Below are 24599 nucleotides of genomic sequence, written 5' to 3' on the forward strand. Positions count from 1 at the left end.
TCAATTTTTGGGGGATGTGGGTGGGGGAAGCAGGGAGGAGAGAAGACGTTGGATATATTTTGTTCAAAATCTCTTGTGCTTGACATTTGTTCTAGTTCTTAATACTAATCTCTACAGACCCATCTTCAAAACACCACAAATTGTATCAGCATGGTGGAAAAAAGAAAACTAACCAGGTTACCCATCCAGGGTAAGGCCTGAAAATGGGTAAGGTCTAAGAGGTAAACTGCTTGCAGATTGGATTCCTCTTTTAATTTAGGTGATCCAAAGAACCTTTGTGAAGAACCAAACTTAATGATACATTTTAACAGAGGACTTTTCCATCGCAAAAATCGGAGACTTTATCTCAAGTGTATTTTCCCATTACAATTGCTGAAACACATGATTATAGCTTAAAAAAGAAAAACCTATCCTCTAACCAAAATGAAGGAGTGGAAGAAAAGAGAAATGGATTGCCTGCATACCTGGAGTGGAACAGAGAATGCTGTCTGGATTGACAGAAGCCTCATAAGGAGGAGGTGGGTCATCTGGATGTTGAATATCTGGATACTTGTAAGCCGTGTAGGGTGGAGGTGGGTCGTGGAAATGAAATGCTCCACCTTCCCCGTCGTCTGAAAGATGCAGTGGAGTAAGGCCAGTTCCAAAACCATCGGGACCGTAATCGAAGCCAGGCATCCTGCGGCCCAAGTTAAAATGGTGCACTGTTTCAAGAGAAGGAAAAGGAGTCAGTGACTTTATCTCGTGCTTTCCTCTTCAGTTTAAGTCAGATCTCAACACCTTTTTCCACTTTTCACACCCGAGGAACTCATATCTCTCGAAGACCTAAAAAAGTCTACATAACCCATACAAGTCAACTTGCTGCAGTTAACAACCATACCAGGCCCACCTGCTCCCAGCCTGTTTGTCCTGCATCACCTCTAAATCTGACTGTAACCTCTTCAAACTACGGACACCACTCACACAGAAGATATTTCAGACTTGGACCACACACAAATAAAAAAAATATTTTTCCATTATCCACTAAAAAAGTTCAAGTTTGAAGACCCTACCAAGACACACACACAGAGGCACAGCCAAGCAAGACCAGGACATCTCTCACCTTTACATACACCAAGCTGTCAGTAATGAGCACGAGGCACAAGGCTGGTACTCACAGTTTGCCCCAATCAAGGACTCTATGCGCTCTCTCCGCCTCTGGCGCAGCCGGTGCACCATGAAAAGCAGCAGAGAGAGGATGAGGAAGGAGGAGATGCAGCTCACGATCAGACGCATTCCCCCGGCCATGGAGTCAAACAAACTGTTGCCATCTGTTATATAAAACATATGAAAGCAGTCTGTTATTTTTGTTCAAGACTCATTTTCCTTGATGATCTTCTGTCAGTAGTGGAGAGATAAATGTAGAGTGGGGATTCATTAGCCTGGTTTAACACTTCTCCGTATTTCAAATATATAAGAAAATCATGAATCATCAGGTAATTTATCTTTTTACTGCAAGAAGATATAAAAGTTTCTAAGAATATCTTCCTCAGCAAAAGGGACAGAATGTTGAAGGTTTCAGGTCTCTGAAAATGGGAAAAAGGAGAGGTTAATGGCATTTTGCACATCTATTTTGTTGCCCTGGCATGGCTGATGAAGTTATACTGAAGAGGAAAGCAAGCCTGAAAGCTTTGGGAAAGGTTTGAGAACTGGTAGATAGACACATTACATGACTTCTGGACACGTTAACATTTCCAACAACAAAATCTCTAAACATTGCCATTATCACCAAGATGTGCTCACCTAAGTACCACATGTTATTGGTACATTGTTTAGCACCACGAAGGGATAGAAACTATAAATACCTTCCAAAAGTGAATCATTGTGATAATCATCTTTCAGAAACTGAAGAGATGAGGGTGAATGGGAATTAAATCTTTTCCTAAAGTCATACTGAAAGCAAGCGGAAAAACAAGAAACAGACCCAAGAGCTTAGAACCTGGAGAGCTCTATCCCACTGCTAAGCAGATTCACACTTGGAAGGCTGTTGTGAGCAAATTACCACTGTTCTCCCAGTACCAGGCACGAGAGGAATGAATTTTTCACAGTTCAACTAATCACACTTGGCTGTGCTTAAGTAGCACATGCACACACAGTCTACACAAAGAAGAATGAGCTAAAGAGGACTATGCTGTGTTCTTCGCTCCAACTTATCATTCAAGGTTCTCAATGAGAAATGCACCCAGGTTTGGTGTGGGTAAGAAACAGATGAGGTGGCTGCACTACCTGGTCATCTACTGCTGCAGGGGACACAAGCACTGCAGGTATGACCCCTCCTCCCAGTCACTGCAGTGTCACCACACTTCCCAGAGGAACCAGCCAGATCCAGACCCAGACCACCTCTCCTTGCCCGCACCCACTCCAGCTGCAAGAGCTCCCTCCGTACTTCCCATTTCACTAAGAGCAGGTAAGTTTTATCAAAGATTCCTTAAAAAAGAAGGCTAAAAGCCTCACAGAAGTTCTAAGTGCTGGCGTGCTAGTAACAGAAAAATCCACCTAATGCACCATAGATGCAGTACAAGGCTACCAGGTTGTTATTATGTTATGCATTCTTGGCAACAGGAAATTAATATAATAGTGCACTACACATAGAACTCGAACATTGCACCCTCTCAAATCCGGCTGTGCAGTACAAAAGCCTGTGTGCTGTCAAACCTTTTAGCAGCTATGGCTGTTAGAGCTTCAGCCGAGGCAGTCACACATCTACCAACCAAGACACCCTCCTGAACACCAGACCTGCCCTTGTTCCTCCTCCATCTTACAGCAATGCTGGCTTTGTGATCCTCATTAATTATTTAAGGCTGTTAATAGCACTGAAGTGACTTCAGTAAGATATACTCATAGGTGTAGAGGCCAGAGAAGCTGGCTTTGGTCACAGGATGGACTGTAGTGGTGCATCCCCCACTCCCAGGCTGTGATCTGAGAAATGCTCATCAGGCCTCAGCCTTGACAAATTGCACTTAGACTAAGCCACTCTTGAGCTTATCAGAAACACTGCCTGTTCCCAGGAACTAACAGGTGTCTAACAACACCTGTTTTTTAATGAACAGCCTCAGAAACTTGTTTGTCTTGCCAGAACAACAACCCAAATGGAATAATATTTTTGTTACTGAACCTTCAAAGAAAGTTTCCAACTCAGACTGTGGCCAGGATGGAAAACTACTCTGACTAAAGCCCACCCTCTAAAGACCCTATAAAGAGTGGTACAAAGTGAGATCCTTTAGAGCTCTCGATTCCCATACGATAAGGGGCTAATGTGTATGTCTCAGACAACGATAACTGGATGGCTGTGGAGCCAACCAAGGACTGTTAGTAATAACAGACAGGAATTGTTGGTAATCACCAAGGACTATTGCTATTAACATGCTGTGAGAAAGAACAGGATTTGGCTGGAGAAGAGGGGAAGATGGAAATAGGGCAGCACTTCTCTGAGAAAAAGAGCCACAACACAGCACAGTGCTGGATTGATGTTGAAACCAGGATCAACATCCCCTCAGCTGGATCAACGCTGGAACCAGGCCTGGTGATCTTTTTCTCTCTCTTTTCTTTCTTTAGTTTCTCTTTTTCCTCTCTTTCTTTTTCTTTCTTTCTTCGATTCATCTCTCCCTCTTTAATTCCTCTCTTCCCTTTCACCCTACTCCTTTATCCAAACCCTCCTGCTGGGTGTTTATAAAGTAGGACAGGGACTAACACACCAACTTCCCTGCCAAGTGTAGTTTACTAATCAAACTTTCTGACTGTTTGTGGACCCTCTGACTTTTATCATTCCTTTTGATCAAATGCTCAGCATTTACAAGTCTTAGGTGCTCCCTTCCCCTCAGGGGTGGGTTGTAACACTTAGGCAAGCCTGACTTCCATATTTCTTTAGACCAGCTACGACTGCAATTCTTGGATCTTCTAGCACATCATGGGCCTCCATCACACTGCTCCTAATGTTCAACAACAACAAAAAGACAAAGACCCACCTTGTACAAAACAAGATCCAGATCATCACAGAGATTTCCAACCCAAAAAAAATGCAAGTAGATTATTTCAGAAAAGCTGTTTCTACACTCAGTATAGTATTAGTACCCTCTAACTGTACCAGTTGAGTCACTAGAATAGCTTCTGCACACCAGCTCTTTCCAAATATTTTATTTCTTCTATTACCTTTTCACAAATAAGAGTTGCAGGTCTGTCTAAACAAGAACCACAAAAGAAAAATTATTTTCCACCACATCCGTGGAGCATCAATAGACAGACAACCTCAGTTTCAGCATTAGTATATAAAAGATATTCCTCTGCTATTTATCTTCCACTAAATGAAGAGAAGCATCTTTCAGGAGAGTATAGCTGTGATTGCTCAGCTTACTCCTACCACTGGAAAAAAACTCCCCTACTACCAAGTCCTTGAGTAATATTCGTTATCCAATTGTAATCGTTGCTCACCCACTCACACTGCGAGAGCTGATTACCTGCCAACCCAACAGCAGGATTTATTTCCCCCTGGTCTCTCCTTCGGTGATTAATTTACTTAACGTTGATCAGTAAACTGTTTCTTTCCTTTGCAACAGAGCTTAGGGAAGATATATGAAAGAACTGGATGGAGATAAATAGATTCTGATTAAAGAAAGTAATTCATTAATTTTTGTTATCTGGAATAGTCATTTATAAACACCCAGAAGGAAAACTGAAGTGTTCCCTTTAAAAATTTCAGTCTTTATCAGTAGCTGAAGTAACTTCATTATGAAGGAAGTTGGAAGACTGCTTGATAATTCTTCTCTCAAAAACTAAGTTACTAAAAAAACCACCAGAACACTTCAAGCAAGAGTATAATGAAATAGTCTCATTTAGCATCAGTACAGAAGGAAGAGCTTAAGGATGAGAAAGGATGTGGTAAAACACACTCTTCAAATCAGTATTCATCAATAGTTAAGACCCACTGGAATAAGCAAGGATTAAAGAACACGGCACGAGGTTATCCCAGGTCATCTTATCCTGTGTGCTGGATGATGCTTTGCTGACACTGTTCCTGAAGATATAAAAAGTGAAGCCTAAGTCTTTAGCTCAGCTGATAGGAGTGGGAGGAAGATTCCTGCTTTTTCCCCCACTCTTTCACCGACCGACCTGCAACACAAGCTATGAACATCTGCTAAGCTTAACCCTCAGAACAAACATGAATGACACAAGGAGGAGCCAGTGGCCTTTAATGATTAACTGTTCTAGTTAAGACCAAGCAGAGAGACCGCAAATGTGGAAGTCAATAAGCAAATCTGGAATTTGTAACGGACTGAAACAGAAGTTCCTGACGGGAACAGTTGACCTTCTGTGATTTCCACAGGAATTCAGAACAATGGTTTCTTAGCACACTCAGATAAGATTATATTCTTTTAAACTACCAAAAAATAACGGTATCACAGAACAACTGAAGTTGAAAGGAACATCCTGAGATCAATTAGAGTAGCATCAGCTAGAGCAGGTTGCCCAGGACAGAGTTCAGTCAGGCACTGAATACCCCACAGATGGAGATTCCACAAGCAATCTGCTCCAGTATTTGACCACCCCCACAGCAAATTCCAAGGAAGCCATGTTTCTTTTTTCAAGTCTCTTCACAGAAAAATAACCCCTCAAAAACCCACACCACTAAATGGTGACTGACAAACAACTCAAAGTCAACTGAAGACTTTACTGATCCAAAACAAGAAGCTGCACTGATATGCCAAATCCAATAAGCAGGGCTGTACGTCCTGATGATTGTTCAAACTTACACAGTTTAAAAACTCTGCTTCTCCCATGATCCCTGCATGCAAACTTCCACACACATAAATGCTCACAATCAGAAAAAGTTGTTTAATTAGTGCTCAAGAGAAAAGTGCTTCCTTTGCATGACAACTAAGCATGACAAAGGAATTGTGTAAGATGCTGTACTAATAACCCACAGTACTATCAATCTCCATACTGAAAATAAGCTACTGTTTTTCCTTTCTAAGTAGCATCAAGGATAAATTTTTACCAGCCACAGCCTGAAGCAATTCCCTTCCTGTGATTTGAGATCTTCCCCCACGAGGCAGCTGTACCCAACATTATCAAGGCACTGCAAGGATGCATCATTTCAAACAAAGTTATACCCAAACATAACCAAGTTGAGCACTCAACTGTTTTCTCTTGACAACACTGCAGCAGTCAACTCTTACCTGGGTCTAGACAGGTGAATTTGCAGCACTCCTTCGGGTCCTTGCGGTACTGCTGACACCCCTGGGGCCGCTCACACAAAGCGGCCACGCACATCTCAGGCTCACCGTTGTGACACGTGCAGCTCAAACAGGGATCGTTCCCTTTTGGAGTGAAATAGTATCCTTCATCGACAATGTTATCTTTGATATCAACACAAGTCTGGCCTAGAACAGAAAGGCACATCAATACCGATGGAATCCAGTTTATTCTGTTGCATTAAGTGGTTTGTAAGCATAAGCAGACCACCAGTTACAATCCATGCCTTCAACTTGCAGCAACTTTGAAAAGGGATCTCCAAGGAGCGAGGAAGATAATGGATAGTCTGAAGGCACACAGGGATGATTTACTGCTCAAAATTGAGAAGGTGAGTTTCAGGTATTTAATGGAGTTGACACACTTTCAGGCATCCTCTCCAAGAAAAAGGAAAGTAGGTGGACTGAGGCAGCTTCACTGCCAAAGCCTCCTGCAGCTCCCTTCCTCTCTCCTGGTACTTAGGAAAAGATGGATCTTCTCTGGGCCAAACCTGAAGGACACTTAAAACAGGCCAGGCCTAAAGCAGGGAAGCCAGGCAGTAGTACTACCCCTGTCCTAGCAGCACCTTGATCCCTGCCCAGCTGCCTTCTGCCCACTGTCCTAAAGGCAGGTACCAAAATCAGTGAGGGAACAAACAGTGCTGGGACGTGTCAGCTAGAGCAGCTGCTCAGGGAGGATGGCCTGTCCCCTCCACCCAATGCACAGGTCAGCTGGGAAGTTCAGGTTGGAAGGGACCTGAAAAGGCCTCAAGCTCAATCTGCTGATCCAAGCAGGGTCAGCTATGACATCCCAATGGGTTGCTCAGGGTTTTATCTAACCTGGTCATAAAAACCTCTGGAGACAGAGGCTGCACAATCATCCCAGGAGTCAGCCACACTCCTGACGACCCTCACAATTAATCAGCTTCTCTCCTTCCTGCAAAGAAGCACCATCTAGATAAGGTAATGGTTGACTACAAGACTAGCTGGTAATCCTGCCAATACTTCTGTTGGTGTCGAGGCTTTTGGAGTACAGAAATTCAAGATAAAGTGAAAAAAAAAAAAAAAGGCTTTTCTTCTCTAAGTCAGTAAGCTCCACTTGTCTTTTCTCCTCTAGTCTTAGTAACCGTCTGGAAAGAATTAATAGAATCTTCTAAATTCAAAATAAACCAGAAACAAGTGTTTCATTTTAATGTGAAATTAATAATTCAAGAGTGATGCTTATTAATAAGGTGCTTTTCTAAAAAATATTTTTTTTTGCCCCAAGGGTACTTTATTTTAGGGCTGATACTGTAGCTTAACAATTTTTTAGTGAAACTCTGTACTGTGTGACAGCCACACATTACAGTGCTCTTATTTATTAAAACCAAGCAGAAACGTAACTCCACCCTTTTCTTTTTTAATTCACTGGGAAAAGGTCAGAAAAGATAAAGAAACAATTTCCATTTATTTTTTATATGCATATAACAGTTAACACTGAACTGAAACCAACTTACTCCTTTTGCAGAGGAATGAAGATTTCTCATAGCAGTTTTCAGCATACCAGCTGTGTAAGCCATGGTGCCGGAGGTTGGGAATATGGAAACACTGAAGCTGAGCACAAAGAACGTTTTCCTTTTCAGACATAGCCGGAGCAAAGATGGGGTCAGGGGGTAAAAACACTTCTGAAGAGCCTGGAACAAGATACGTTGGCATAAGCAGCCTGTGGGTATCCAAAGCTTTAGAAAGGCTCTGTAATGTCACTCATTCCATGCACACCAAGGCTGCTGCCCTCCAGCTCCAGCTTCCATCAGCAACACTGCTCCAGGGAAGGGGTGACTCACAGAGAAAAGAGGCTGCTGTTTTCAAAGGACTGGGTAATTCTGTCACTCTGAACCAAGAAAAGTGATATTCTGGTATCTTCACAAGTGCTGCTTTCCAGAGTCCCACGGGGTTTGCCTGACAACAGCTACACATCTCTTCAAACCACGCCGAGTCTGACCACGCTTGTTACAAGTGGAGCAAGAACCCACACACCAATCTTGTGCCTGGCACTCCAAGCACCCACTGATGCCTGTGCATCCACCTGTGCTCCCCACATCTGTCACTCATTCCAAGTGCTGAGAGCAAGGCTCCAGCACTGCTGCTGCAGCTGCACTTGGGGCATCCACTGTTTGCTCCTTCCAACTCACGTCAGCAAACAGCATTGTTTGGTTCCAAACAGTGCAAAGGTTGCTGATTAGTTCTTTGAGGACACGTTTCACATGTCCCAATAATAAGTGAAAATTTTCAAGCTATAGAACCCTAAATCACTTTTCAAACAGGCGTTAGGAATTCAGAGCCTGCTTCAATATAAGTCAATGAAGCCTAAGAAAAGTTTTTCAGAAACTACTATTATGGACTTTATTTCATAGAGGTATCTCCTTAATAAATACTACACTTGAAAACAAAAGAATATATCGTACTGAGAAAGTTTAAATTTATATAATGCATCAAATTAAATAAAACTTACAATAAAGTTACCATTTTTCTGTAATTTATGCCCCCTCGTTTATAAACACTGTCAGCAGATGGCAGTGCAGTCAGCTTTCCAAAGAGCAAAGAAAGGTCCTTTTAAGGAGAACGTTTGTATTCATGCCAAAGGAAGTATTTTTCAAGACCCAACTGTTTAGCAAAATTCTGTTCATAATTATTATCTGTCACTAAGGGACAGCTTTCCTTCTGCATTTTCCATGGATACCAACAATTGTGTATAAGAAAGAAACCTATTCAGTTTGGTTTTCAAAGGCTACACCGTACTGCACAGTGCTGGTGCTTAAAAGAAACCTCACCTTTGCTTTAAATTTTCCATTACCTAAACCAGTACAGCAATTAGACATGCAACTGTACACATAAGAGTTCATATAATGACTTTAACTAATCCCTCAGCTGAATTCGTTAAAAATAAGGGGTGTAGAAACACCGCATTGTCAGCAGAGGGAGCTGCTTGTTTTGCAATTGAAAGAGTTCAGCCAGCAAAGCCCAACAGATTAATGTTCACTTTTCCGTGTAAGTTGGGAGATATTTTTGGAATTATGCAAATTTTGATTTGGCTTAATTAAACTACCTGAAGTACTTTAATAGAAAAAAATAAGAGCAATTCTGAAAAAATTCTAGTGGGGTTTTTTTAAGTATATAAAATTCTTCCAATTTTTAAAAAGCTAAAACCCCCCAACATGCTACACTAGTCTGTGCAAATACTAAAATCAGGACTAAAATCTAGATATTCACAAAGAACAAGAAACTACAGTAGTTTCCTTTTTCTCAGCTTAATCAAGTGGGAAGCCCAAATAAACAAACAACATGTTCTCTGCACAAGACATCAATGTGAAAAACCACGAAACTTCCTCAACTTTAAAATAAGACATGTACGAAGTATTAAACTCTTTCATTTCCACATTGTAAAGCAAAGCAGTTCCCCTATGGCATTCAACACTATCACTAAAAAAAGCTGTGTTGTTCCTGCAAATTATATTCATGTTTTAAGACAGTTTCCATGGGCCACTGAACTAAGCAGTAATTTGAAAGGCTTACCTTTATAAGCTACTTCCCAGTGACCTTCCAGGGAGTGATTTCGATTGGTGATCACATACTGATATCCAACCCAGAACCTACCAAAAAATTAAGTTACATTCTGAGGATACAGGGCAAAAACATACTAACAAATTAAATTACACAGAACTTTCCAGTGTCTTTATATATACAAGTTAATTTTTATCACAACATTCCAATGGCTTTTTTCCTTATCATTTCAGCCCATATGTTGGCAATGTAGAGACTACACTTGAGGAACAGAGGAAAATACTCAATAAAACACTTGATACTTTTCTATATTTACAAATTATAACTGACTGTGTCTTTTATTTCTACTCACAATAAGCACCTTATTCTGTTGTTATGGTAGCAGTTAAGTATCAAAAACTCAAAAATCACTCAACAGCATTCAGAAGTCAAGTATTTCTAAATATATGCGAGTTATGTCAGACTGTTCTGGATCAAACCATCTCCAGAGACAGAGATACATCATTACTGACCCACTCCTGGTGACCTGCCACAGCAGCCCATGAGTCTTACAAGAAACCCACAGGCAGAAAAAAACCGAAATGTTTGTTGTGAACTAATAGAATGAAATACCTAAAGTCACCAGAACACAGTTATTTCAACTCCAAATGGCTTTTTACTTCATTCCTATTTCCAAGTTGCAAGTTTTTTAGAGCTACTGGTTGGAAATCAAATCCTGATGAGAAATTTAGGTAATTATTTCTATACGAGGTAGTGCAGCAGTTAAGTCACTGTGAAATCCACCTTCCTGTTGCAGTTCAAGAATAACTGTGCATTGCTGAGACAACCTGAAGATAAAGAGACTCTGCTGAATTTAGCTGCCTGTTAATGTTAATTAAAACATGGAACACAGATGGTCACTGCCAAATGGCCAAGCAGCACATTCATAGTGGGTTATTCACCTGATGTCAATTTTACCGTTAGATTTGCGACCCAAACTGAACAGCCAGTATTTGTATCACACAGAAACCATTCTCATCCCTTCCTTCCTACTCACCGATGCTGGTCCTTCCTCACAAATGTTTTCTCTTCCAAGTCCCACTCCTGAGCCAGGATGAACCTCAGCTCCTGGTCTGCGGTGAAGGTGGCGAGGGATCCGTTCACCCTCTGACATGTCTGCACAGCGTCCCAGTAGTTCTCCCCATTTAAATACATCCTGTAACAGCTGGTTGTGCCCTCATAGTGGTGCCATCCTGTTGGGCACTTTCCTAGGAAACATGAAGAATAGAAGGGAAACCATTCCCCCCAAATTAGGATCTTTAAAATAATGCATCCTAATCACTTTATGACAATGCAGTGAATACCCACTTGGATGTGTACACACAACACACTGTGTACACTTCACCTCTGCAGGAGGTAGTGTACACATTACAGATCACTGAAGGCTTCCTTTACTACAGCTTCTGACAAATGTTGACTTTTTTTAAATGGTTTTTTTTAAAAGATCCAACTCCTAGTAAAGTTTCATCACACTGTGACAGCCTTTAAAGTTTTTAATTAAGACTGACAATCTACCGTGGAAGATATTCCCCTACGCATCGTTATAAAACCAATCAACTCGATCAATCCAAGTAAAAAGAAGCGGCAAGAAGCAGGAAATAAAAACCAGAGGTGGCCAATTTAATGACTGTGTCTCTCTGTGAGGTGGTGAGCAGTACATCCAACTTGCTGTGAAGTTTTCAACCTACTCTTACAAACAGTCTCAGCGGTATTCACATAATCCTGCTCCCAGAGTCAACCATTGAAGACGATGGGCGTTCTGGGGAAATTCTTGGTTGCTTTGGAAAAACATCACTGTAAAGTAGATCTTTAGGAAGAAAGAAGGTGATGATGTGAACTGCTGTCTCGGCTTTCTCTCAATTAACTCAGCTGAGGGAACCTGAAACAAAAGCCTGGAGGCATTTCTGGATGAAACAGGCCCATGGGCTTTGGACTGACATTCATGGAGGTGATGGGTGACTAACACAGAGAATCATGGAGACAGGTGGATGAAATTTAAAAATATGGTTTTAGCACCTGCACCTGAAGTATTGATTTTGCACACATAAGAGAGAAACCTCATATTCAGAAACCGGTTTATGTTCATTCCATGCAATTCACAGTTCTGTTCTCAAGCCTCTTTATTCCCTTCAGAAACAGTGACCTTTACCATCAAAAAATGATACACAAACTTATGTTGGAAGCCCATTAAATACCTTTCCTCATTCTCCATTTATAGGGGATCTTTTAATATGTACTGTTTACATCACTAAGGAGGGGCAGAATACAGTAGCAATCAGACTGCAGAGCATATTAGAAATTGCTGTATTGATTTCTAAATTGCTTTATTGTCCTCTATAAATTTTAATAACGTAATTTAGCTACCAGAATCCAGGATAAATCAAAACACCAATCACTTGTCTTTCTCAGAAGATCACCAGAGTTCAAACAATCATTCCCATGTTCCAGATGTTCCCATGTCTTCCTAACCTGTCCCATCCCAGTCTCCACTGCTAATCAGCGCAGTGTCTCATTCCCAAATCACTGGATGATCCCTGGAGTAAAGAGGAAACCAAGCTAAGAGGGAGAAGGCAGGGGAGATTCAGATGTTTTGGGCCTGAAGAGATGGGAAGGACACTTGCAGGGCATTCCTAATGCTTTAGGTAAGGCTGGGACTGGGATGCCAACAGTGGTACAAGCAGTGCTGCAGGTCACAGGGCTGGATTTGAAAAATAGCCTAAATTTCTAAATTAATTAGCAGAAAGATGGCCCAGATTTCCCAGTCTGCAACTTACTGCTAAATCGGACAGGCTGTGCCACGTTGACAGTGTGAAAGCGGGTTGTCTCTCCTCCTCTCCCTCGGCTGTGCCTCGAGTCCACATTCTCCTTCCCATGGTAAGTTCGCTGGTCCCCTGTCAAGCCTGGGGACCAGAAGGAACAGTCAGTACTGGGCAAAGATGCAAGTCAAGGCAGATTTCATTTTATTAAACTTTCTCTGAGTTTGAATTCAAGACATATGTGGCACATGACACACTCAGGTAAACAAAGATAGCACAAGACTTGATGCTCATCATTTCAACTGCTGCAGCAAATGCATCATCCCTGGTGCATTTTATCTGTTCCTGCTGACAGAACTGCCCACTCCCCAGATGCTTCATTCCTCAGCTGTGTGTTCAAGGACATCAGACAATGTCTCCAATATATTTTCCAACACATTCTCTGAGATCTAGGACAGAATTAAAACCAGGAAAGGGAAACCCATCTTCAGGTAGAAGAACGAGTTTTTTTGTTCACTTTCAGGCTTCTATAGGAAACATTAGTTCATTAATTCTGACACAAAACCACCACACGCCCCCCTGCCCTCAGTGGCAGGTCTAACAGGTGTACATGACAACTGGGTTTAGTAACTGAGGAAGAACAAGGTCCAAGATGTTACACAAGGAAAGGGTGGAGACACTGCAGGTGGGCCACAGCCAGCAAAACTAGCAGGATCCTAAGCAGGAAGGCTGGCACAGTGGTGGGGAGAAACCTTTGAGAAAGATGGAGATGAGCACCGAGAAAGATTAATCTGGAAACAAGGGATTAACCTTAAAAAGCAAAAATTGAAGAACCCAAGAATGTAAGCAATAGAAAAATCTACTACTGTGTTACTACTACTGGATGTTACTGAAGGTAATAGAATTTAACCAGCAGGAAGAGATGTGCAGATATTCATTTCTACATAAAAAAATCAGCTTATTTTCCTTTAAAGCTGATTAGCTCTATTTAGCCTCACTAAACCAAATAAACCAGCCATGATCCTAAATAAAGAGAAGTTACACAGTCATCTTCAACAAGTTTAACTACATCTATTTGAAGTACATATGAAATCATGTCATTAAAACTTTCTCTATTCAGACTGTATTTAGAAAGCAAGAGGTTTGCAGCAATTTCATGACAATTTAAACCTCGAGTTGGAGGTTGTTCAGTGCATTACCTGGGAGAAAGACTCCCACAAGACCCAACATCAGACTGCACTCCTTAGAACAAATGTTAGCACTGATGAGCAAAAAAATCCCCAGCTGTAGCCCAGGAACAGCAGAGTCACTTTGCATTCATCTGGCTCTAGCATACTGAGTTTGCCCTGGGTTAATGGGATAAGCAAGGGATATTTAATTATCACGTTATCCCAGGAATTACATGTCTACAGAGATCACCCATTAAGGAACGGCCGTGCATGACACACTCACACAGCCTTACAGGAATAAAGTAGTAATTGTAGTGTTCAATATTAGAAGACACTATCTATCACAGGCAAAGTCAGGGCCACGAAATTCAGTCAGCACACATTTCAAAGGACACTAAATGGGAAAATAATTTGACAGTGAAGATTAACGATTTTTTTTATTACTTTAAAGGCCAATTTATTTTTGGTTTTAGAATTTGTTTTTAATCCTTGTGGTTCCGTAGCAGTATTTACAATACGATTTTCAGAGCAAAACTGAGACACTAAAAAAGGAAATCTTCAGTTATGGCAACACTTTAAAATAACACCACTGAGTTCAACATGGGAAGCTCTGTTTTCCCATGGCATTAAATGGTAACAGCTAAACCCAGAGAACCAGTAAGAACCAAACACATGAAGAATTAGTTCCCTTTCAGAAGTGAGAGCAGATGCAGCACCATATGGCTGACCCTCCACGGCTAAACAGAACGCCCACGAGGACTTAACAATTTATCTCCCCCAGGAATAAAACAGAAGTTCACAGGTTTTGACACGCAAGGTTAAGAAAGGGTTACTTGGGCTAACATCTTAAACTGACAGAATTTATGCCAGGTGCTTTGAAAAATAGCTGCCCAGATTCCACACGAAGTGAGTTCAGTCAGTCTGCACCCAGGAAGCAGGACTCTCATTCCTTCCTCAGCATCTGCCCGTGTCAGCAGACTCACTGCTGACACCAGGACTCAAGTGGCAGAAAGCAGCCACCACAAGTCACTGCTAAAGCCCAGTGCTGTCAGCTGCTTAATAAACTGGTGCTCTTCAAATATTAGAGTGCTTCTATTTGACCTGAATTTCTGTCTCCAAGAAAAGCAACTACGACAACTTTTTTCCAGGGCAATAAAGAGATGCTAACAAGCCTCTAAGTCATCTGACTGCGGTGAAAAGCTGTTGCAGATTCTGGTGGTAAAGGTGTAATTGGACTGGTTTGCTATTGTACTTTTACAATACTCTGCAGAAGAATTTCCCACGTACTTTGCTGTTCCTGTTTCCTCTATACAAATACTTTTATCTTTACAAATACTTTCATCTTCAAAAATAAATTAAGAGTGCCATGGACTAAGCTTTACGGTAACAACCTGAGTCAGAAGATCACAGCCTAACCATGTTTGAGTGTTTCAGAAAGAAAAAGCCATAATTTTTAGTGCTTATGTGCATACTTAATATTCTGAAAGCTATCAAATTATTATATCAGTTATTTCCCAAGATATTTATTCTTTCAGATAGTACAACCACCAGCAATAGCAGGAACAGTAGTATTTTTATTAGCCAAGACAGAGAGAAATCCATTCCCTTTGACTTCATATAATTACTTCAGAAATGTAATTTGCTTTTTACTTGGTGAGGAAAAGGAAAAAATGGTTTCAAAGGAAACTTCATGGGGTGCTATTTTTTTCTCCCCTCAAATACTACAGCATGCTGGACATGAGCATCTTCCAATCTGTTTCCCAGTGGATTAAGTCATGATTAGTATTCACCGAGCTCCTTCCAATTTACACTTGCTATCTCATTCACTCTAGCACAATTATAGTCTAAGTATAGGGTCATACATCAAGAAAGTTGCCCAACAGTGCTGATTTCGTGGCTATTTTCAGTTGTTTAAAACTTGAAGCTACCAATTCAGAATAGAAGTTTGCCATGCTGATGGCTCCTACTGCCTTTTATATTGATACACCTCTTCAGTTCTGAAGCAAAAGGGTGCAACAATCACTCAGGAGAAAAATTAATATATTGGAAATTTTGCTTACTTCTCTAACTACCCTTTTAGCTAAACATGCGGTGTCACAGCCCTGATAACTCCTAGGAAAAGATCTGTGCCATGTATACAGGTTTTGCTATTAAGAAGGGACAAATGAAGCCAAGTTTCAGTCTGAAAGAACTATGAGTTTGCCCATCAAAGGCTGTAAAGAATTCAGTTACATTGTCCACACTCTTCAATGTACATCCATGGAGATTACTCTGCAGAATTTATCCACAGGATCTCAGCAACACTTGCTTTGCACATGGGTGTCTCATTAGGGGAAGCCAAGCACGGAGGCAGAGCAGAAAGCTCTTTCTTCTTCCCCCTCAGTGTGTCCTTCAGTTGGATCAAGTAAAAGGAAGCAAAAAGCCAAGCAGTGCAAATGGCAGGAGAGCTGAGACAACACAAAAGTGAGAGCTGGCACCAGCTGAGATGGGGACAGGCCAGAACGTACGTGTGCTGAGCAGCTCTGCATGGGGGGACAAACGTGACACCAAATGGAAAATTGTGTTCAGAGGAGCAAAAAGAGAAACCACAATCTGCCACACACACCAAGGTCTGCCGTGCACCACAAAAAGGGCAGGCAGAGATGACACTGCCTGTAACACAGAGAGGTTCTGTACGGTCAGGACTCATAAAGGAGTGAATACTGGATTTTGGGGAGCTGAACTCGTTTACATCGTGTCACAGATGTCAAGTCGCTCAAGTCTTTACAAGGGTAAAAGCTTCTAATTCCATTTGGTAATTTGAGAGGTGAGAGAACTTCAAGATTAAGTCCAGCTTTGTGCCTCAGTATTTGGAAATACAGTTTAGAACTTCCCAGAGAGGAGTGATTCTTCTCAGATCAAGCAGCTCCCCACCGTGTGCTATCAATTGTATTATGCCAGGACATCAATGCCGACAAAGAACAGCACCCTGCTGTGATGAGCACTATTCAAGGCAATAGGCTGACTGCAAAGAGCTTATAATTTAAACACAGGAGGTAAGGTAAAGAAATAGTTCAGCAAGGGCTCAGAGAAAGTGTGGAAATGCTCAGAGGTTTTTATCATTATTATCTAGCTTTAAAAGAGGACATGTACTAAAAAGCACACAAATGTCAACAGTCACTTCAACCAAATACGATATCCTTGGTGAAATAAAACAAAGAGCTGTTTTTGATCACTTCACTCAGGCTCGAGGAGGCAGAGGGGGAACAACACAACCCCTAGGAATTCAGCTCACTGAAACCTTCCAGTGTTCTTATTTCTGACCAAGCAGGTCCAGAGAACAATACTGAGAAACACTTTTTAAAGGAAGAATGTGACATTGGGCAAGGGTGTGCACTACAGGGTGAGCTGAAGGCTTTCAAACTCAGATGCTGAGGAAAACCCAAAGACATCTGACAGCACAATCTGATCATTTATTTATGGAAAGAATTCTGGTTTTTAAATATAAACAAATGAAGGAAGGAAATTAAATGATCACCAATATAACTGCAAGCTGAAAAATTGATATGGATAAGATTTATGAAAGGCACTGGAGTTTAAGACATCCACTCTAATTCCTAAGCAACAGAAACAAACATCAAGCCTGTAGCAAGAAAACAAAGGCAAACAGACAGAGTTATACTAAACCCTGCTCTGCTTGTCCTCCTGAAAATGAGTTAGACCAGAAGGCCTGCAAAGAAGGCAGGGTGTCTGCAGAAGCTGATCTGATATTCTGGTAGGAGCAAAGCTGGAAATCCAATAAGCAGTAGAAGGCGAACTGCAGATCCCCTCCCTCCTATGGATTTAAATACAGGTCAAAAAACCACGTTGCTACTTTGATTACTTATAGAGAGACATAAGGGAAAGTGAGTAGAAATAATAAATTCCCATTAGTAAAAGTCCTGGTTTCAGATACTAATGCCTCTTTCTGCCATTTCACAGAACAGTCTTCTCTAGGATAAACTATTTTTAGGATCAAGTACTGTTGACACGGAACAGTACACAAATTTCATGAAGCTCCACTGCTTAAGCAGAAGAGAGTCACAGGCACATGCCACATAAACCCTCCCAGCAACTTTTAGTATGCTCACAAGAGCAAGCAGCCACTGGTTTTAGTCTACCAGAGAGATGAATTGAGGGTAATCACTGCTGCAGATTCCACTGACACGTGTGTGCCTACTGGGAAGGGCAGGGGGAACAGTATTTTGCACATAGTAAGTTTGGGACTGAAAGGAATTTCATGTTTTAAAGGAAAACAGTCATTCTGATGAGAGAGAGCAAAAAAACAGCTATAACTACAATCTTCAGAGAAATAGATATGGTCTAGTAAAAAATAGGCATCTCATACACTTATTCAGATTGCCAATGAATTAGTGTCTTGTGTTCTGAAAAAAAAAATGCCAGAAGAAATTATTCTGACAAAACAGTCTTAGAATATGGAGCGTTTCTTGTACTTCTGACAACATATGAATACAAAACTAATTTATTAATTACAGATCCTCTTCTTTTAATACCTTTGTTAGTAACATAAATGAAATCAGGCCTAAAAAAGGTAAATTAAACCAACAGTGACAAATAACTTCCAATGGCTTTGTATTAAACCTTTCAAAATGCCCACATGACTAAGCAGTCATTAAAACACACCTTCAACACCACCACAAAACCCTAATTCACTGGCATTGATCAGTTCCAAGCTGCTCATGTTGGAGTGTGCCATTAGTAGCTCAAAGGCTGAAGATTAACAAGCTTCCCGACCAGATTCAAGGCTTTCTTGCAAGGCTTCCTTTCATGCTTCAGAGAGTTTCCATGCTTTTTAATTTACAGATATTTTAATTTTCCAAGTTTCACAAGTCCAGGTGGCTTTACTAACTAGTTCTTTCAGTGTTCAGCCTGGCTTTATTGAAATTAGGAACTTTAATTAAAAAGTATTTACATTTAGCTGAATCATCTCACGATTGCTCATCTAAATCCAAAGGTATTTTCTAAATTTAAAGCTGCATCATTTCTTGTAAATTCAGAGGCCAAAGAAGAAAGTTGCCACTCCTGAGTATGACTATGTGCTACTATTATTAGCAGCATTAGCTCCCCAATCCATGTCCCAAGACAGTCTCTCCTTTGACTGGTCCCATCCATACTGCTCTTCCCAACGTAAGAAAACCACATTCTTCCAAACTGATTCAGGTCTCAGGTTTACTCTCACTGATGTTATTCCTTTTTATTCTCCAGCACACCACTCACATGCACACCAACCTCTCCTGATTCTTGACAGCTCCAAATAACACATGCCCTCCAACACCCATTTCAGGTCACGATGCAATCCCACCAATTTTTTTGTTACAGGTATAATAGTTTTTACATCCCACACCAGTAGTTCTTGTTCCTCTGGTTTGCTGGCTGCACTCCTCGCATTACTGTGCAAATATCTGGGTTCTTTCACAAACACCACACCTGCTTTCTGCCTGTTTTACTGAGCACAGCCTTTTCACCAATTACTTATCTAAGTACTCCTCTCATCAACTGCAATACTTTCCTTCTCTGTGCTGTCCATCATTTTCCCCTCTAGTATCCTTTATGTATATTCTCCTCTCCTGCATACAGACATGCTGGCAAACCAAGTCTCTCCCATAGTTCATTTCTTTACAGTTCTTCTCATCTTGTCAGGCCAGGCAGTGCAGCAAGACCTACATCCCAAACACAAAACCAGAGCCAGTGTACTGACAAACTTGCTCCCGTGAAATCCTCTTCATAGACCAAATATTCTCTGGAACACCATCCTGATGCATACTCCATGCAACAACTTAAATTGCTGACTAATACACCAGGCAACAAGAGAGGATAAAAACAGACTACTAATATGGATGTTCAAATGTTCCCACAAGTGAAGTCTTTAGTGCTTTTTAAGTAAATCCAAACACTAACATGACTCTGCCTTCCCCTAGCCACGGAATTCCATTAGACTCCAGGATCTTCTCTGGTCCCTAGTTTTTCACACTTGGCCAAAGTTGGCTAAAAGGAAGAAGAATAACAGCATAACTATAAAAGCATCTTTCTTCAGGACATCCACGTTGTAAAGAATATCCTTAAAAAACTATAAATGGTACAGTTTAATTTTCAATGTCAGAAGAAGTTAACAATTTTTTTCCCCTTTGCTGCCAATATACATACACACAAACCAGCCAAAAGCTTTCTAAAGAGAGCACTAACATTCCTTTAATTATTTGTGTACAGCACACACTGGGGAGATAGCTAATTATGGCAGAGTTTCACAGTCTGAGAGTTAGATTTACTTTTCTAATCCCTCTAGAAAATATAAATATTTAGAGAAGTTTTTTGCTGTAAAACACAAATGTTACTATTTTGTAGCATCTCTTTAAAACAGCTCAAAACTCAGAATGAGGACAGACTGAATGCTGTGATGACAGTGCCACCAAGTTCATGTGATTCCCTCCAAAAAATTAAGTAGTTCACTGAAGAAGAACTTCTTAAAACAATTTTTGAATGTAATTTAGTCACACTGTAGAGGTAAACGTTCTGAATTATGCCACAGTGGAATCCATACTGTCAGATACCTGTTCCACTGTTCTTAATGAAAAAAATATTACAGGTCCCTTCACTTTTAAGATACACAAGAAAGAGCTGCACTGGCCTGTTTGTCAAGAACAAATGAAAATGATCAAAATGTTCATTGTACAGTCACAGTTTTTCTTTGCTTGTTTTTAAGCACAGCTCAGCATCCAGTAACTTTAGTTTAGAGAACCACTGCTAATAACAGGCTCTGAAAGCATAAGGTCACAGGAGTTTATGAGGAGCAAATATACCAGCTTGTCTGGCAGAACAAAGTTCTCCACTTAAACACAAAAAGCATAATCAGAAGAGAGAGCAATAAAACAAGCTCTCTACCCAAGTCCAACACATGTCACTCAGCACCATCTGAGTGATATAAAACCAAATCAGTAATTCCAAATTTAACCACGGGCTTATGTGTCATTTCAGCTTAATTGCAACACGATTTTATCCTTGTCATGAAAGTCTCTTATTTAGACTACAAACTCTCCTCATCTCCAGGATACATCCTCACACAGGATAATTCAGACAAGCAAAAAACTGTGGCACTGGCTGTTCAAAATGAAGAGAAGCCAACTCGAACTTTGTTAATAATGGGTACAGGTCTATCAAAAAAATCTCCAATTTCAAATAAAAACAAGCAAGCGATCTGAAAGCCAAAATGCTGCTGCAGAACAAGCTGGTAGTGGGATAAGCATTCTGCTCAGATTTCCTTACCTGGACAGTCAACTTCATCACTCTCGTCCTCGCAGGTGGGCCATCCATCACACTGCCAGTTGGAAGGGATGCACTGAATGGTACCACTCTGACACGCAAACTGCCCTGGGGCGCAGCGGAGCTCTAGGAAAGGAGAAGGAATTTGTGCTTTGTTTGAAGTGTTATTTATTCTTGCAAATCTGTCCATATATTAATTGTCTGCCATGTCAGGTATCACTGAAGCGTAACGGACAAAGTCTCCGAATAACCCAGCACATTAAAAACTGCCTCACTTCATCACTTCATGTTTGAAACGGCATGTTTGTGGGTTTAACAGACAGGAAGGCTTGGGAAATAATTCTCTAGAGACATCTGTGGTAAAAACTTCCTGATAAAGACGCCATGTGAGCAGCTACCACCACAGCATTACCCATTTACTTCTTGTAGGGCACCGAGGACTACTTGTTCACTTTTCTCAGAACCAAAGTTCAACAGAAACGCGCTCCAGTCGTTAAGTGCTACACTGCACAACAAACTCAGAATCCTATTTCCATTCTAACCACTACGTATGCCAGGACCCACTGGACTTGCACAAATGTCCTGCCTGAATCAGAGACGTTTCACAGAACTACTTGTAGAGCAATTTCTGTATCCATGAACCTGTTTTTACTTTCTGGGTTAAGCTGTTTTGCAGAGTTTCTCCATGTGAGCATATCCTTTACAAGCAGCTGTCGATATCTGCAAACATGTGAGCGCACTGCCTACCTGCCATCACTGCACTGTCACACCTCATTAGCATTAGAAAAAGTGCAACTTTTTTCAAAGCTTTTTAATATCAATTCCATCTATCAAATGCCAGAACTTAATAATTCAGGTTCGTTTTGTATCCCTCAAAGCATTTCGCAGGGGGGAGAAAAGTCTGTCTACACAAGCGAACAGTTCTAAGCTGGTTCACAGCTGGCAGGTTTGCCATTCCCATCCACAGGCTCACTTTTGCACCAGACCATCACTCTCCATCTTTCTTCTGGGTAGTTGCTGTCAATTTTCCATTGTTTTTGAACAATTTAGCTCATTCTCCTCTCAGCAGCTACACTAATCTCAGGTAATTTAGTCTAGAGAGGGAGGACCCTTTCAAATGGAAAAAAGTCTGATTTTGAAAGGACCAAGGACTCAACTGTTTTGAAAAAGAAATCTTTAAGAGAAAACTTAAAATACAGGTATGCATTCTCTCATCCACAGTTTACAACCTAAGAGCAGAGCTGTAATTGCAGTTGTTACTTCTTAAAACATGCCTAAGCGAAATCAAGACAGAGGTCACATTTAAGTGTTCAAACAACATGACTGGGCGCAATAAAACCAGTCATCATGCACTCCCAATAAAAGCTGTACACATACACCTAGTAATTGGTATAAGGTATTGACAACCGGCTTCTAATTCGATGTTAGACTAAAATCCAGTCCTACTACTGGTTTCCCTATAAAGCACAGACCTGCTCTTCTAGAAGAATAAAAGCAGGCACATCCTCTTAGCAACCACCTACTCAGAGCAAACATTCAGGTCACAAGATGCTTAGAACTCTCAGGGACCTGCCAGACTACTGACGGCAACAACAGACCTGACAGCACGACAAGAGTGTTCTCACCCTTTTAGAGCTTTACTCAGCCCAAACACCCGACAGAGAATGAGCACAGGGGAAATGGGGGGAGGGAAAGAGAGAATTACCAGCTCAGGTCATAATGATTTCCCCCTCAGAACAAAATCTGAAGTAATTTATTTAGCCTGAAGAGGAAAAGGGGGAATAAAACAGGGGGAAATAAAAAATGGAGGGAAAAGCTTCTCTTGCCCAATGTACCAAGAGAGAAAATTTAAAATCTATCTTTAAGTTAGATAATTTCAAATCTAATCTTATAGTTAAATCTCTCTTTAAGTTAGGGATAAAAAAGCAACAACACACAAACCACCAAACCAAACAAACAGAAAACCTCAAGCTGAAATTAAAAGTATTCAAATTTCAAGTTCACAGAAAAGTCCCAACTCTTTGGTAAACCATTACAGCTTCTTTCACTGCTTTTGTGCAAGATCAGCACACAGTGGAAGGTTTCTTAGAAAGTCCTGCTACTGCAGTTTCAAGTACAGAATTTACAGTGGGGCCTGTGGTAGATCTTTTAACACATGAAAGACTATCCTCAGCCCAGCTCCAGGTTTCCATTGCATTCCCCTGTAGTTATGGTAAAATTCAATTCAAAGCTCAATACTTCAAAATAAGTTTGATTTTTTTTTTTTTACTGCTTAATTTCAACAGAAGTCACACACACACCCTGTGAAGAAAGTTATTCTGCAGCCTTCTGGTTTCACAGGCAGCATCCCCCAGGAATGCCAACGTGCACATGGGAAAAATAATCAGGAATACCTTTGTCTGTCTGCCATTTCATACGTGCTATTAGTATTTTACATCCAATTACATATGACTGGTTCAGATAAAAGCATGACTCCATCCCAATATTATGGGCATTAAAAAAATGCCAGCTACATGCCGCAATTGCTTCCTGTGTTACAGACACTCCTCTCCGAAGAATGTGGATCCATGGAAGAGTACAAAACATTTCTACTAAAACACCTCTCAAACCAGCTGTACCATGGCTCCCAACAGGAGATCATGCCATGCCAGATGCACTCATTATTTCAGAGCATGGGATGTGAACTGCTACGCAGTTCTGTTGGGGGGGACGGGACATAACACAAAGAAATACTATGAAATTAAAATCTCCATGTTCTGCAAATGCTGTCAACAACCCTTCCTGAGCCATCCCAACCCAGAGCCATCAGGGGCAAGATACAGACACAAAAACAGATGGAAGTTTATAATGAACCTTTCCGATATCTGGTCACGGAATACAGAAATTTGGGACAGGCAAGGGTGCACAGGGTATGTGCTGGTCTCCACAAGCCTGTCAAGCATTTTATTTCAGTAGCCTGTTTTTAAGTCAAAACAGTACAAAAATGAAAATATTTCAAGCTGGTCTCTACCACAGAAAAAGCCAGCAGCAGAACAGGAATCATGAAGATGTATGAGCAGCAGTGAACGGTACAATATTACGTGACCATCCATCTCTCCTGGAATACAAGTCATCACTTAGCACATGGTCAGACGCTGTACCTTCCAGGAGGGTGCTAAATAAAAACCGTTTCTTTGCCTATATAAGATTTCCAGTTCTTTTGAAGAATAGCAATAATTTCAAAAATAGCAGTGGCACTTTTGTCCTTAAAGCCAGACACCCTTCACAGTTCGTAGCTACGGATGGTAACACAGAGTAAGGAAGGATGAAGAAGAAAGTATCTTAAATTATCACCTTCTCACAGCACTAAAACCACACATTTTCCAACAGCTGTTAAATGCAAAAACATTGTGTTATCACAATCATTAGTAAATATATAATGGCACAAGTTCAGCTAAGAGCAAGCAGCTGTTGGAGCAGAGGCACAGATATAACACTAAGCTAAGGGCATGAACAGCTGCCTAGAAGTGAAAATGTGGAAATGCAACCTCCTTTGGTGT

At 40.9% G+C, this 24599-nt stretch overlaps 1 protein-coding gene across 2 annotated transcripts in view; it reads right to left on the minus strand.

The window, feature by feature from the left end:
- Positions 1-24599, minus strand: part of DGCR2 (DiGeorge syndrome critical region gene 2) — a 47126-nt gene that overhangs the window by 5366 nt on the left and 17161 nt on the right. The window contains exons 2-9 of one of the 2 annotated variants that reach the window (XM_050318145.1): positions 21064-21186; positions 12612-12739; positions 10837-11054; positions 9813-9889; positions 7757-7933; positions 6210-6413; positions 1155-1307; positions 465-701 (exon numbers count right to left, since the gene is read on the minus strand). In XM_050318145.1, the coding sequence (XP_050174102.1) occupies positions 465-701; positions 1155-1307; positions 6210-6413; positions 7757-7933; positions 9813-9889; positions 10837-11054; positions 12612-12739; positions 21064-21186 (1317 nt within the window). The remainder of the gene's footprint in view (positions 1-464; positions 702-1154; positions 1308-6209; positions 6414-7756; positions 7934-9812; positions 9890-10836; positions 11055-12611; positions 12740-21063; positions 21187-24599) is intronic. The other variant, XM_050318146.1, reaches the window with a different exon arrangement.

Source organism: Myiozetetes cayanensis, unplaced genomic scaffold (genome assembly GCF_022539395.1).
Source record: "Myiozetetes cayanensis isolate MyiCay16 unplaced genomic scaffold, myiCay2020 scf21, whole genome shotgun sequence".
NCBI lineage: Eukaryota > Metazoa > Chordata > Aves > Passeriformes > Tyrannidae > Myiozetetes > Myiozetetes cayanensis.